Raw genomic sequence first — 13,045 nt, forward strand, 5'->3', positions numbered from 1 at the left:
CAATAAGATTTCTATCTCCATTGGGATTTGGATAGTGATTTTTATCCCCACTGAAGAAAAAAGTTCCACCGGGGCTGTGAGACAGGGGTCTAACTGTGAAAACCATCTGAGCGACTTACCAAAGTTTTTTGGTTTATTTTTCATATCCTCCATTCTGTACATGATGTATCCACCTACAACCTACGAGAATCAACATTGGATATCATTCTTGCTATGTTTGAGGAAATTTAACAATGTTGTTAAAAAATGGCGTTGTCGGCATATCGAACAGACTTTCCATTTAGAATTTTGAACACTCTTTTTAAAATAATCCATAGTGGAGATCTTCAAAGTATCGCTACGGCGCTTACAGAACATAGCAATGTTCAATACTCGTTTTGTTTTATTACGAATAAACAACAGAATTGTTTGATACCTCTGCATTGTATGGCTCGATGAAGTAGTCTTTCCCTCCTTCTGTTTGAATCAACCCCCTGAAAAAGAATTAAGAAGTAGAAAAAAGACCAAAGACTACATCTTTGAAAGTTGTTGCCATTGGAAATCTTGTAGTTTTGCTTTAAAGATATTAGATCAAAGGTCAAACGATGTTAATCGAAATTCCAAAACGTCTAAATAACATAATAGCATTTCGTGCGAGCTTGGTTAATATAGAAAGTCTCACAAATCATTCCTTCTCATATGACCGAGAAATCCACTCACCGCAACCCATGGCAGGTTGACATGACAACGGAGGAGTTGCGCTCATTCTCAATCTTCCCATGGTAGTGGCATTGCTGGTTGAACTAAAATGGCAAAATTGATAGATTATGTTACTTTTTCTCTCCAACAAGTACTACATTAAAACCTACTCCCAATTATGCGTAAAATGCTTAAGCTTTTATGGTTAAAGTGACCTTGAAGATAGTTTGGTCATTATTTTGAGTGCTTTTTAAAACAAACCTGAAAACTCATATTATGAGGGGTGAAGTATCTATTTTAGGAGGGTTGATGATTTTCTCATAATCGAAAAGAAGGTAATCCAAGATTATAACACTCCAGTGAAAATAAAATAAAATTTACCACCCCTAATACTACTCCCTAGTGAATTTCCATCGCAGTTTGGGTGGTACAAAGAGGCAGGAGTGTTTCTAAGTTAGGATAAAAACAAATAAATCGCTCCACTTCGAGGCAGAATAAGGTTTTTATAACTCGGGATGGCTTGGCAGAAGTGAGTAGTAAAGTTTGTTAATCAAAACCTCACCCTATCAATCTTATGACTTCCATCTTCATTTTGACTGATCAGTCGAAATCCTGGTTGAGCAATCACGCTATAAGAAAGATGAGGAAAAACTTCTGGATAATTACTTTAAACCACTAAAATTCTTTCAATGATTGATTGACCAATTATAATGGCTAAAAACAGCTTGAGATTCAACTGAATAATGACTTTTGTGATCTGAGATACTTACTTATTTTTGATGAGTCTGATCTTGAATAATTTTCCGTAACCGTGGAAATGGAAAACTGTTTCTTCAAAATGGACACCCTGGAAGATTGGAAAATGTGTAAAAATATTGCACAGAAATTCAGCCAAAAGTTTTGGTTACATTTTCTCAACAATTTGAAGATGGGGGACTTGAGGGAAAAGTAAGCTATTACGGTTCAGGATCATTCAGGTTGTTTTTAATGAGTATATTAAGCATGGATGGATGATTAATAATAGCAAACCTGGTTTAGAGTTGAAAGATCCCTTTTATTGCGAACGTTTTCATTGATTTGCATTGGACGAATGAATTCATAGTTTTCCAAATCATCCAAGTCTAAACCTTCATCGGTAAAAAGAAGTAAATTAGAGAAATACTGGTCATACATCGCACATATATGGGTGGGTTCGAAGCCTCATTGAAAAAGTAACCTTAAAAATTACACTCGAAAACAATAAAGGATCTAGATGGGTGTTGTCCTTTATTATACTCGCAATGCAAACTTTATGCTGACAGTTATAAAGGAGTGGTAATATTTTTCGCAGACCAAACGAGATTGATAATATAACATCCTAGACCAGCGGCCGAGGTAGTGAATTGTGTCATTCGTAGGGCACCCCTTAGATCAGGGAAAATTTGCCCTGATCTAAGGGGTGCCCTACAAAAAACAATTTTTCAGGCCTTTTCTAATCTTGGACGCTGGTCTATCCTGCTAATGAGAGGTGCAACATATGAAGATCCCCATCAAAAAGTAAACACTTACCTTGGACATTCAAGGTACAAGCCAACATAAGCAGCCAAATCATAATGACATTTTTTCGGATGTCAGATTTTCTATTTATTTTGTTTATCAAATGCTGTCTAAAGGTTTAATATTTATCCTGTATGGTGAAATCTAAGGGACCCAAAAAGCTAAATCTTTTGATTCTGTAAATTTCATTCTGTATACTGATAGGATCACAATTCAGCTTTCGCATAAAATGTGATAGTCACAGTATGGTAGGAAGGTTGAGATTGATGTGTCAGAACCTGCGCATGGAATCACAATATGCGAAAGACAAAGCATTTGGCTGCAGATAAAGATTTTTGTTAAAAATGTTTTACCAGTCATCCTCATCTTACTAGTCGGTCTCTGCTGCTGGAACATGAATCTGCAGACTTGTCTGTTATTAGATAATAAACATAAAATAGCAATTTTTGAATTTACTCATCTGTTCAGTAAGGTTTCACGATTGTATCATTTGAAATAAAATAACACCATGGAAAACGAAAGTACACATGCACATAAATAATGTTAAAGTAACGCATATTACGCATGGTACTACGAAAAAAGATACCGTGACCCATCTTGGGCTTGCTTTGAAATAGATGGAAATAGAAGCTACAGAGATTGTTTTGCTGGCTGTCAACAAAAGCGAACAGTTTATTACGTTATTATAAAAATTCTCCAAAAAATCTCAGATGAAAAGCTTGCGATTACTACTACATAATGTAACAATTTTCTTTAGTTTTGGATGATTGTACAAGTTACAATTTAAATACATACATTGTTCATTGATGAATCAGCCCTCGATCTGCCATCACAGTGCAAATTCATACACTGTGATAGTCACTGTTGCTAGTAAAGAGAAACTGGACGATTAAGCCGTCCTCAAAAAGGTGGTGGACGGTGGACATGCACAAGCTACACTACGGTAAAACACTGACTCCTTTCAACACTTATAATATATAAGAGCAACAAATTTTCGGGCAACTAGATCCTCTAAATCTTTTTTTCACATTGAGCTAAATTTTATATAACATTTATTATAAGACGGAGAGATACCATTCTCACAACATTGCCATACACGTTTTTTTATTAGAACCCAGTTTATAAGAACATTGAGGCTGAAATTCGTCGAAAAATTAAGAACATCGTAAGAACATGCCCAGCCTCAGTTTGAAAAAGAAATGACAAGAAACTACAATTTTTTCCTCTTTGTAAGCAGTCTCAACAAAACTTAGGGATGGATTTTAAAATCGAGAGTCAAATATTGTCCAAATTTTAAATGCTCTTTATTTTGCATGATATTGTCGATTTAGAGTAGTCTGAAAATTTAAGAATGCATTTAAGAACATTTTAGGCTGAAAATTGCTATAAAAATAAGCACATCCAGGCTCAGCCAAATTTTAGGTGTTCTAATTAAAAAAAAACAATGTGTAATCCATTTATCGTGATCTAATAAAGCAACAAACCGATTGAAGAACTCCGCCTTTATCAATGGAAAAATCTTAGCACGAGAAGCCGTTTGAAAGAATTCAAAGCGATTTCATCACCTTTCTCTTAACACGGAAAATGGTTTCCTCGATTTCCTGACTTATTCTGTATTGTAACTATCCATAAAAAAGCTTCATCAGACGAAAGCATTAACCTCCATTAATTCATATTTCACACGAAATTGTTAACCGGATTTATTTATAAAAGACCAATCTTAAATGTGAAAATGTTCAGCTTAAAACCAAATAATTGATCCTTTCAAGGATTCTTTACCGACTTCTCTCAATCTTTCCCAGTGACTGATGAAATGTGTGGCCGCTGAAATTACCATAAGCTTCGACAAAGAGACAGCAGATGACCAATTTTAACATCCTCAGTATTTCGAAATTTAGTCGTAAATGATTCAGATTTTGACTGTGGAAAAATAATTTAATTGCTCCATTACTGATTCATGAAGAGCACTTGACCATCACATCACCACCTATTCAATTGATAACCATGCGATGTTCTTGCAATGTTAAGTCGTAAAGTCTGTCTCGAAATAATTTGCAGCTGGAGAAAAAAATGGCTGTAACTTTTGAAAGAATTCGAATCAAGTTGCGGTTTTGTGCTCGTTAAAAAGATATTCGTGAGTGGAATATTATCAAGTAAAAAAATTGAGAAAAAAAAGGAAAATGAAAATGAAAAATGAAGAAGAAAAAAATCAACTTCTTGTAGAAATGTGGTATAATTATCATTTTCACAGGAGTGATTCTTCAATCTTAGATCATTATCACTGTCAAAAAATTTTTCAAAAATATTCATTCAATCAAAAGATATCAAACAAAATTTATTGCTGGCTGACTCTATAAAGTGGTAAAAAACAACAAAAAAAACGAAAAAACCTGCCTTTTGTCGATCAACCAGCAATAAACTTTGTTTGATATCTTTTGATTAAATGAATATTTTTGAAAAATTTTTCCACAGTGATGATGATCTAAGATTGAAGAATCACTCCTGTGAAAATGATAATTATACCACATTTCTACAAGAAGTTGATTTTTTTCTTCTTCATTTTTCATTTTCATTTTCCTTTTTTTTCTCAATTTTTTTACTTGATTCCACTATTCTTTTTAACGAGCACAAAACCGCAACTTTTCGAATTCTATCACACAACCGCATTTTTTCAGCTGCAATTTTTCGAGACCACCTTTAGTGCAAGTATTACTCAGATTCGGTGTGGGAAACACTCTGAAAAAGACCGAAAAATCGATATTGATAAGATGAAAAATCCTGACAAATAATTGCAACGAGCCAGGGGTAAAAAGTAAAAACAGAACTGACATCATCATCATCAATATCGGCTTGAGACCAAGGGTAAAAGGTCAGACTGACTCTCTTCTCTTTTCTTATACCAAATTTGACAAATTCGAAATAAGGCGTTTACTTAACTTGTAAAACAGTTAAAGACTTAGCGTTTACTGTTGTAAAAGTTAAAGACTTAGCTGTACTAAACCCATTATTTATTCAATTTCTTATTCGACCAACTTCCATTAAATAAACAGCATATTAGACAACATACAAGAAACAATTCTGCTTGTTAACAAACCTCTCGTGCACACCCTTCCCAACATTTGTCGCATTACATGACGATACCATTTCTATCGTTCTTAATAAACTATTCACTTAATTACGAAGTTGGCAAGACGACACAATTTCGCTTAATGAACAGAACAAGGTGGGTTCATCAAAAAGTCATGATGTTAATTAAGTTTTTAAACACGCGCTACCGATTCCATCATAACGTCAGTTAAAACTGAATGTTTTAACGAATGAATTAGATAGTCAAATCATGGGTGGGGTTAGCGGTTCATTGCTTCACTGAAAAAATGTTGAAAATCCTTACTATGTAGACAAAATAGCTTTGAGCCTGAAAGTGAAAGAAGAAAAAGACAACAAGTCATTTTCCTCAAGGAGCTTGGAACGACGAGCAATTTCTATAACATATAAGGATGCAAAGGAATTGATATAATAGGTCGATCACTCCAATTATAAGTCGGAGATTATGAGCTGTAAAGATTACAAATACTATCTAGTGAAAAAGGAATTTTTTTAACCATTTGCCTCGTATAGTTCATAAAGTGTATAAAGGGAGCCAAAAATGAAAAAAAAGAGTTAAAGAGATAGTTGGAAGAGTTCCATAGAAAGCAAACGGGAAAATCTTCGTCAAGAGCGTGAATTCAGAAATGAATTTGAAGTCAACCAAGATTCCCATTGGCAAAAACAAATTCTCTATTCCTCAGCACTCAACATCATTCACTGAAGATCATCTTGAAACCCATTTAGGGGAAAATGTTTTAAAGATGGCAAACCATCCACTGGCCATTTACAATAACATAAATTGCAAGAGTTAACATCATAATTACAAAATGCCTACAACATGAATGGGGAATGCAAATAATCATTGACACACAACACAGTCCAAGGAAGTGATATCGATTATATCTGTAACTTTGTTTTCCTTACCCAGCTATGGTAAATTTTGGCATATCTCAAAAACTGAAAATTATCATAATATTTAGATCACATTAATCGACAAACGTCTGAACATGAAAGGTACTATGATGTAGTTTCTGAACTTAAATTGTTTTTACTACAAATTATAGTCACGTCAAAGCTGACATTGATCGACGAATCGCCCTTGCATCCATAGCTTTCGGAAGATTGCAAAACAGTGCATAGAGTAATGCTTCAAAAACATTGTTCACAACACAAGAGAGGAAAACAAAGTCAATGTTTTTGAAATGAGATGCCTTAGGTCAATAATGGGAGTTTGGAGGCATGGCAGAATCAAAAATGTTGTCATACAAAGAATGATACGGTAGGCAAAATGATCAAAACCAAGCGGATGAAATAGTTCGGACATGCATTTAGAAAACAGAACAGATCACTTGTGTACCAAAGGCTTAAGCACGATTTCCCAAATACTCTCAACAAGAGGAATGATCACCAAAAAGATGGTCCGATCAAATCAGAGCCGACACACTCCTCACTGCAGAACACAACGTTTGAAATTGGCAGTGTTCGTCAAAAGAGTCGCAAAGGGTCGAGTAAGTCAATTCATCTATAATAAAGAAACGTACGCCACTTTTAAAACACAAACCAACTCCTCATTCCTTAAAATTGAACGAAGCTCTCATTGCTGTTGATGCTTTTAGAAGGGAGAAGCTTAAAAGTACTGGAAAGCCACCAAAATCTCATCAAACATTTACATTTCAATAAAAATAAGGGAAATCAGAAACTCTGACACTTTATATTGCTAGCCTACTGCGAAAGCGTGCTGTGCAAAGGGAAACATCACAGTTATTGCCCGAGAAAAATCCACTAGTTTTAAGGAAAAGAGATCTCTAAATAATAAAACAATTTCAATTAAGATCTTAATCATGATAATTAATGTTTTCCTCTTCAACCTTTCAACATGGACAAAAACGAATTTGTATGAATCTGCTGGTGACATACATAATAAAACAGAGGTATCAAAGCTAAAATTTGCCACCCAATTACCTCTCTGTTTTAAACAGGATATTCTTTGACAGATGGATGTGGATGTGGTTTGTTGCTTATTTTCTCACTCTTAAAATATTCCTTTACTTCTTATCAGAACTTATCATGCAACATACAAGTTGTTTTACATCAGATTGCATTTCTTTCCTGTTATGCATCCCACCCTTTCTCACTTACAAAACCGTTATGGAAGTTTTGTTAAATTCATTTATCTTATAAGCTCTTTATTTTGAAGTTTTTTAGTACATACAGAAACCAATTATAAAACTCGTCCTATTGAAAACAATCACTCCAATAGCTGTGTGGTATAGTGGATTGAATGGATCTCATCATTGTCCCAGTGAGACAAGACAGTGCCCTGAAATCTCCATTGCATCAGGTAGCTCTTTATCTAAAAAAACACGACTAGATTTATCAGCTAGAAATACCAGACTCTGAAGTCCCTAACCATTAAAACAGATATTTTCTCACATTTATCGACATTTAATCCTAGCCCCACATTTTTAAACATCACTCGAATGAGCTTACCTTTTCGAAGATTAGCAAAGTTGTCAAAGACCTTCCTATTAAAGTAGTATACCGAAAAAATCAAACCATTGTATTAAAGATCTAAATTAGCGGAAAAAGCTCGTCAAGTCAATGAATAATCTTCCAATTTAAACGATTCTTTTCAATCAATTTCAGCTCTTTCAACGAACGGTCAATTTTTTGACAGTAATCTATTCATAATGTTTTATTACCTCATCAAGTCAACTATTGAGTTGATTGAAAATCTATCCTTTAATATTTCAATGTCAATCATAGACCGACTTCATGTTTCAAATGAATGTTTATTTTCGGCTTGTCTTTCGGTAAGAATTATGATCTCAATTTTTATGACAAGACAAGTAATAACTTGTTGAAGTCCTTAATAAATACTTTCATGAAGCAAGACTCAAACCGCAAATCTGAACCGCTTAATGACTTGAAATATTCTTAATGCCTGCTATTTCAAGTTAAACCCCTTTGTGAGGAATTTAACTATTATAACACCCCAACTCGAAACATCTATCCATTTAAAAGTGAAATATTCTAAACGAAGCTAATCGAGAAGAAGAAAATATTATATTGGCTGACTTGATTGTAGCTATCAAATACAGAAGTCCATTTTGTTTATAAAAGAAAACCAAGAGGTTTGATTTGAAGATAATTTATTTCTTTACGTAAAAGAACCACACCCAAATATTTAATCTTCAGTAAAGTTATTTAACAGATTATAGATTATTTGGTAAAACATGTTCTCGTAAGGTTTAAGGGCTTTTGAAACTCAAACCAATAAATTAAAGGTAAGTCGTCCAATAGTCATCCAACTTAAGAACAATATTTTAACATTAAAACAGTCAAATTTCTCCAATCCATGTAGAGACAGTTCAATTTATGGTATTCAATTATTTTATTCAATAATTTATAATATTTTTAGTTAACCGATGTTTTCCCAAAATAGAACAACATCCTATTGATTGGTTGTGAAGGACACACAAAATGCTTTGTTTTATGTACAACTTGTATACTTTTTAGGGAAAACACAACCTTGTCTATGTTCTTCCATAAAAAGGGTATAAAATCTGTTTCATAAAAAAATTTCAAAAAAAATTATAGTGTTCACAAATCTTTCACTAAAAAGTGATTGACATCGGACGAATAGTATGATTGTGCTTATCCTCGCATTTTGCGGGTTTTGAACAGAACAAAAACTTTCCTTTGGATTTTCAGGTTTCTTGTTTCGTAAATAATAGCGTGAGAATCTCCGTGGACTTATCTGTGACATCCAAGTGACTGGCGATTAAACTAAATGCCAGTGTAAACAAAATGAAGTGCAATCAAAAGTATCGATTGAATGTTGAATGGTATTTCATAAATACAACAAATATTTACACTGCGTGAGAGATGAAAATAAATATTTTAAAGTCTTTGCTAAAATAAATATTTTAAACAAAAATTTTACAATTTTTTATTTGCAATACACCATATCTCACAAATATAGATATATCCAAGAGTCTTCTTGTTCCCTCTGTTTAATGTTGTTTTACAATATATAAAGGTTGCATATTACACCCCTGTGTCACAGATCCGCTGGGATCTCAGCCCCACTCGAAAATTTCCCCGGTGGGAAAATACGCTGGATTTTGAGCCCAACTAGGAAATTGACTTTGATTTCATCCCCACTCGAATATTAATGTTTAAAAATTGCACTCCAAAGCCATCCCACTGGATTTCTTAACCTTGGAACACAATAGAATCTCTCCCCATTGGGATTTCAAAAGAAATCTTTATCCCCACTGAGGAAAAAAACCCCACCGGAGCTGTGAGACGGGGGTGTCATATTTACCTTTCCGCCACTTCAAATTTCAATATACTCCGTACCCAAACCATCCCATTAACGTCGTTTTCTAGGTTTCCATGAGATGTTCAAGAGAATCGTTTTTAAATGATTCTTTCCCAGGTGAAAGGAGCCTCTGACAAGGGGTTCGAAAGTCATCCATCCATTTTATGTCTTTGATTCCAAAGAACATTTCAACACTAAACGGTCGGTTCTTCATTTTTAAGAAGTCACAATTCTCTTCTTTTTCATATTCGAGAAAAATGGAGCACAATCATGCCCTTTGCACCTCAACTCACATCCAACCCCCACATCTACAATATGGTTGCTAATCAACTTCTTCTGTCGTATGTTGACACATACATAATTATTGTTTGGTATGTTGTGTTGTGAAAGGTTGGAAACGCACGTGCGGTCCACGTAAGGTGTCATGCTCCCAGTACTTGTCCTCATTTTACTCTCCATTTTGCAAGGTCTGTGCTTTTCATTCTCCATTCCTCCTATCGCAATTTTGTAAAGATTTTTTAGAACACCTCGTTTAGTTCTGGAATTGGGCATCAAAGCACTTTTGAAGAGCATGCGATAAAGGAAAGCTTGTGTCTTTACTCCTTTGGAGTAAATTAATACTTTGGTCCCATCTTTTCTCGTGTAAACTGGCCGTAACAAGGGTAACGTATTTTGGTCCTTTGTGGTGTAAACTGGCCTTAACAAGGGTAATGTGTTTACATTCTTTCTCGTGTAAACTGGCCATAACATGGGTAAGGTGTTTCCATCATTTCTCGTATTCCGTAGATACGGCAAGGCGTTTGTGACCATTGCAATTGATGTAAGAGATATCAGTACTTTAAGTGATCCAATCTGAAGTAAAAAAGAAGGAATTTTTTCTTTTAAAAGTGCTTTTCGTGGTACATAATCTTATAAATCCTCACTCATACTCTTATCCGATTCGATATGGATTGACTGTTACTTAAAGTAAAAAAACAAAAACATTGAAAACCTTTTTATTATCAAACAACTTTCTGCTCTAGACATTTGCAAACCGAAATGAAAAATGTTCGGTGTCTTTGTTTCTTTACTCCGTAGTATCTTAAAACAAACTCAGAATACCTTTTTCATTTTGTAAGTTTTCTTGATATATTCGGCCAAGTTCTATTTGTTTCCTTTTCATTCTCCCTTTCTCAGCATTGGGCTGGTTTTTATTTGAAGGGGGTTAGTTTAATTTGCGTCTTCCGGATATAGATTGGCTTCCAAAACAACCAAGATTATCAAAGAAGAGTACCTTATCGCGTCGTTGACCTGCGTGAAAGAAAAGGGGAGGTATCATTATCAAAAGGAAAACTTTGGTCGGGACATTTTAAGCTGATTATGGCTTCCCAATCTGACTTTGAAGTTAAATAATTCATTGGTTTTACGATAACAGACTTTTCAAATTTTCCTGTTTACTCTCATTGTTAATCTTTTTGTTACGTTGCAACTATCATTAATCGTGCAAGGAAAGCTCAAGTTCAATGACCAAAGCAGCAACTTCAAAATTGAAATTTTGAATTAGAAAATCCAGAAATAGCACAGGATTAGTTGAAATTCAAAATTCTGAAAGTGTCTAATAAAAGACCCGGCTAGATAATGAGTGGACCGTTGGCTATAAAGATGAAGACAACAGGGTAAATCTTCGATCTTTATCAAGCAAGAATTTGTGCTATTTTTCAGACGACAGATAGAATATGCTTTCAATGTTTTCATACGTTGAATTATTGGAGCCCAATAAATGATTCTACTTTAAACCTAGTTTTTATGGAAAGGTTCAAACGTTGTAAATGGAAAATAATTGAGCAATGAGCAGTAGTGGGATAGCGCTTGTGAGTAGGCGTTGTGCTGTAACTTGAACAATACAGGCGAACGAATATCTTTGTCCAGATTTTGACTCTTAACTCTATTTACATCAATTAATCTAAGATATGTCAAGTTCCAAATAAACGATCAGACCATTTTTAAATCGCTGGGTGCTGTGGCGTGCATCTTCAATCTAGCTGCTTGTAGGCCGATTTCTCGAATGGCGTAAGTTCAGGACCACTGCAGTGCAATCTCCTATGTCGAACGAGCGTCCACACTAAGCTCAATGTCAACATGGTTATCATGTAGGAATGCAAGATACACCAGGTTCGATAATAATGAACGCATTGGCCAATAGCGGCATGCAGCAGGCAAAAGTTCTCAAAATGAACAGTAGTGGGATAGCACTAGTGAGAAGGCGTTGTGCTGTAGCTTGAACAATACAGTCGAACGAAGATCTTTATTCAGATTTCGACCTATTAACTCTATTTGTATCAATTAATCTAAAATATGTCAAGTTGCAAATAAAGAATCAGACATTTTTTAAATCGCCGGGTGCTGTGGCGTGCATCTGTAATCTAGCTACTTGGAGGCTGATCTCTCGAATGGCTTGAGTTCGGGACCACTGCAGTGCAGTCTCCTATGTCGAACGAGCGTCCACAAGTCTCAAAATGAGCAGTAGTGGAATAGGAGTAGGCTGATCTCTCGAATGGCTTGAGTTCGGGACCACTGCAGTGCAGTCTCCTACTAAGCTCAATGTCAACATGGTTATTATGTAGGAATGCAAGATATACCAGGTTCGATAATGAAGAACGCATTGGCCCAGGGCGGAAACGCAGTAGGCAAAAGTTCTCACAATGAGCAGTAGTGGGATATCGCTTGGGAGTGACGTTGTGCTGTAACTTAAACAATACAGTCGAACGAAGATCTTTATTGGCCCAGCGCTAAGCGAGTGGGCCTTTCATTTGCAATTTCCTGTCTGTCCGTCCGTGTGTCACTTTAGGCAGAAACGGCGCTTAAAACCAGTACCACACATTTTAATTTTGCCGTCTGGAGATGGAAAAGCTTGCTAAAGTTGGATACTGGATATAAAACGTATATTTTCTGATTCCGCGCTCCTTCAAAACAATTTTCAAAACAAAACAAGATGGCGGTCGAAGCGAGGAGGTTAATTCATACTTTCTTGAACATTTTCTTTGCTTTAGTGGTCAAGAGACTTTCAAACTAAAGAAATTTTGTAATTGTTTTTCTTTATAAACCTTTTTCAACATTCTGCCATATCTTATAGTCTTTGCTCAAGTTTTATGAGTAAAAATTCTACCTTAAATCACTTTCATTTTTAATTTTTTCTTGTTTTCAAAAAGACTTTATAAATTTTTAGGAAATATGGCTTTTCTGATATAGAAATAAATAAACTGAAATGCAGCTGATGTGTAAAATTGAATAAGATTGGAACTTTTTTCTTGATGCTACATAAGAAAACAGTCACTTCTGGATCTGTCGCTGTTCAGGCTGATAGTGTTAACAAAACCACGGTGGTCAGTGGTGGGACGTGGTATGATTATTTCAAGTAAACTGATTCTGGAATTTGGT

General features: G+C 35.0%; 1 protein-coding gene across 3 annotated transcripts in view; it reads right to left on the reverse strand.

Annotated features, from left to right (window-relative positions):
• LOC136810947 (zinc metalloproteinase-disintegrin-like EoMP06) overlaps positions 1-13,045 on the reverse strand; it is a 179,583-nt gene that overhangs the window by 13,250 nt on the left and 153,288 nt on the right. For 2 of the 3 annotated variants that reach the window (XM_067067533.1, XM_067067535.1), the window contains exons 2-8: positions 2,227-2,324; positions 1,708-1,805; positions 1,449-1,525; positions 1,241-1,307; positions 700-782; positions 416-473; positions 120-180 (exon numbers count right to left, since the gene is read on the reverse strand). In XM_067067533.1, coding sequence (XP_066923634.1) covers positions 120-180; positions 416-473; positions 700-782; positions 1,241-1,307; positions 1,449-1,525; positions 1,708-1,805; positions 2,227-2,269 — 487 coding nt within the window. In that variant the 5' untranslated portion in view covers positions 2,270-2,324. Of the gene's footprint in view, positions 1-119; positions 181-415; positions 474-699; positions 783-1,240; positions 1,308-1,448; positions 1,526-1,707; positions 1,806-2,226; positions 2,344-13,045 lie in introns of those variants that run through there. The other variant, XM_067067534.1, reaches the window with a different exon arrangement.

The sequence above is a fragment of the Clytia hemisphaerica genome, unplaced genomic scaffold (assembly GCF_902728285.1).
Source record: "Clytia hemisphaerica strain Z4C2 unplaced genomic scaffold, Clytia hemisphaerica genome assembly, whole genome shotgun sequence".
NCBI classification, from domain to species: Eukaryota; Metazoa; Cnidaria; class Hydrozoa; order Leptothecata; family Clytiidae; genus Clytia; species Clytia hemisphaerica.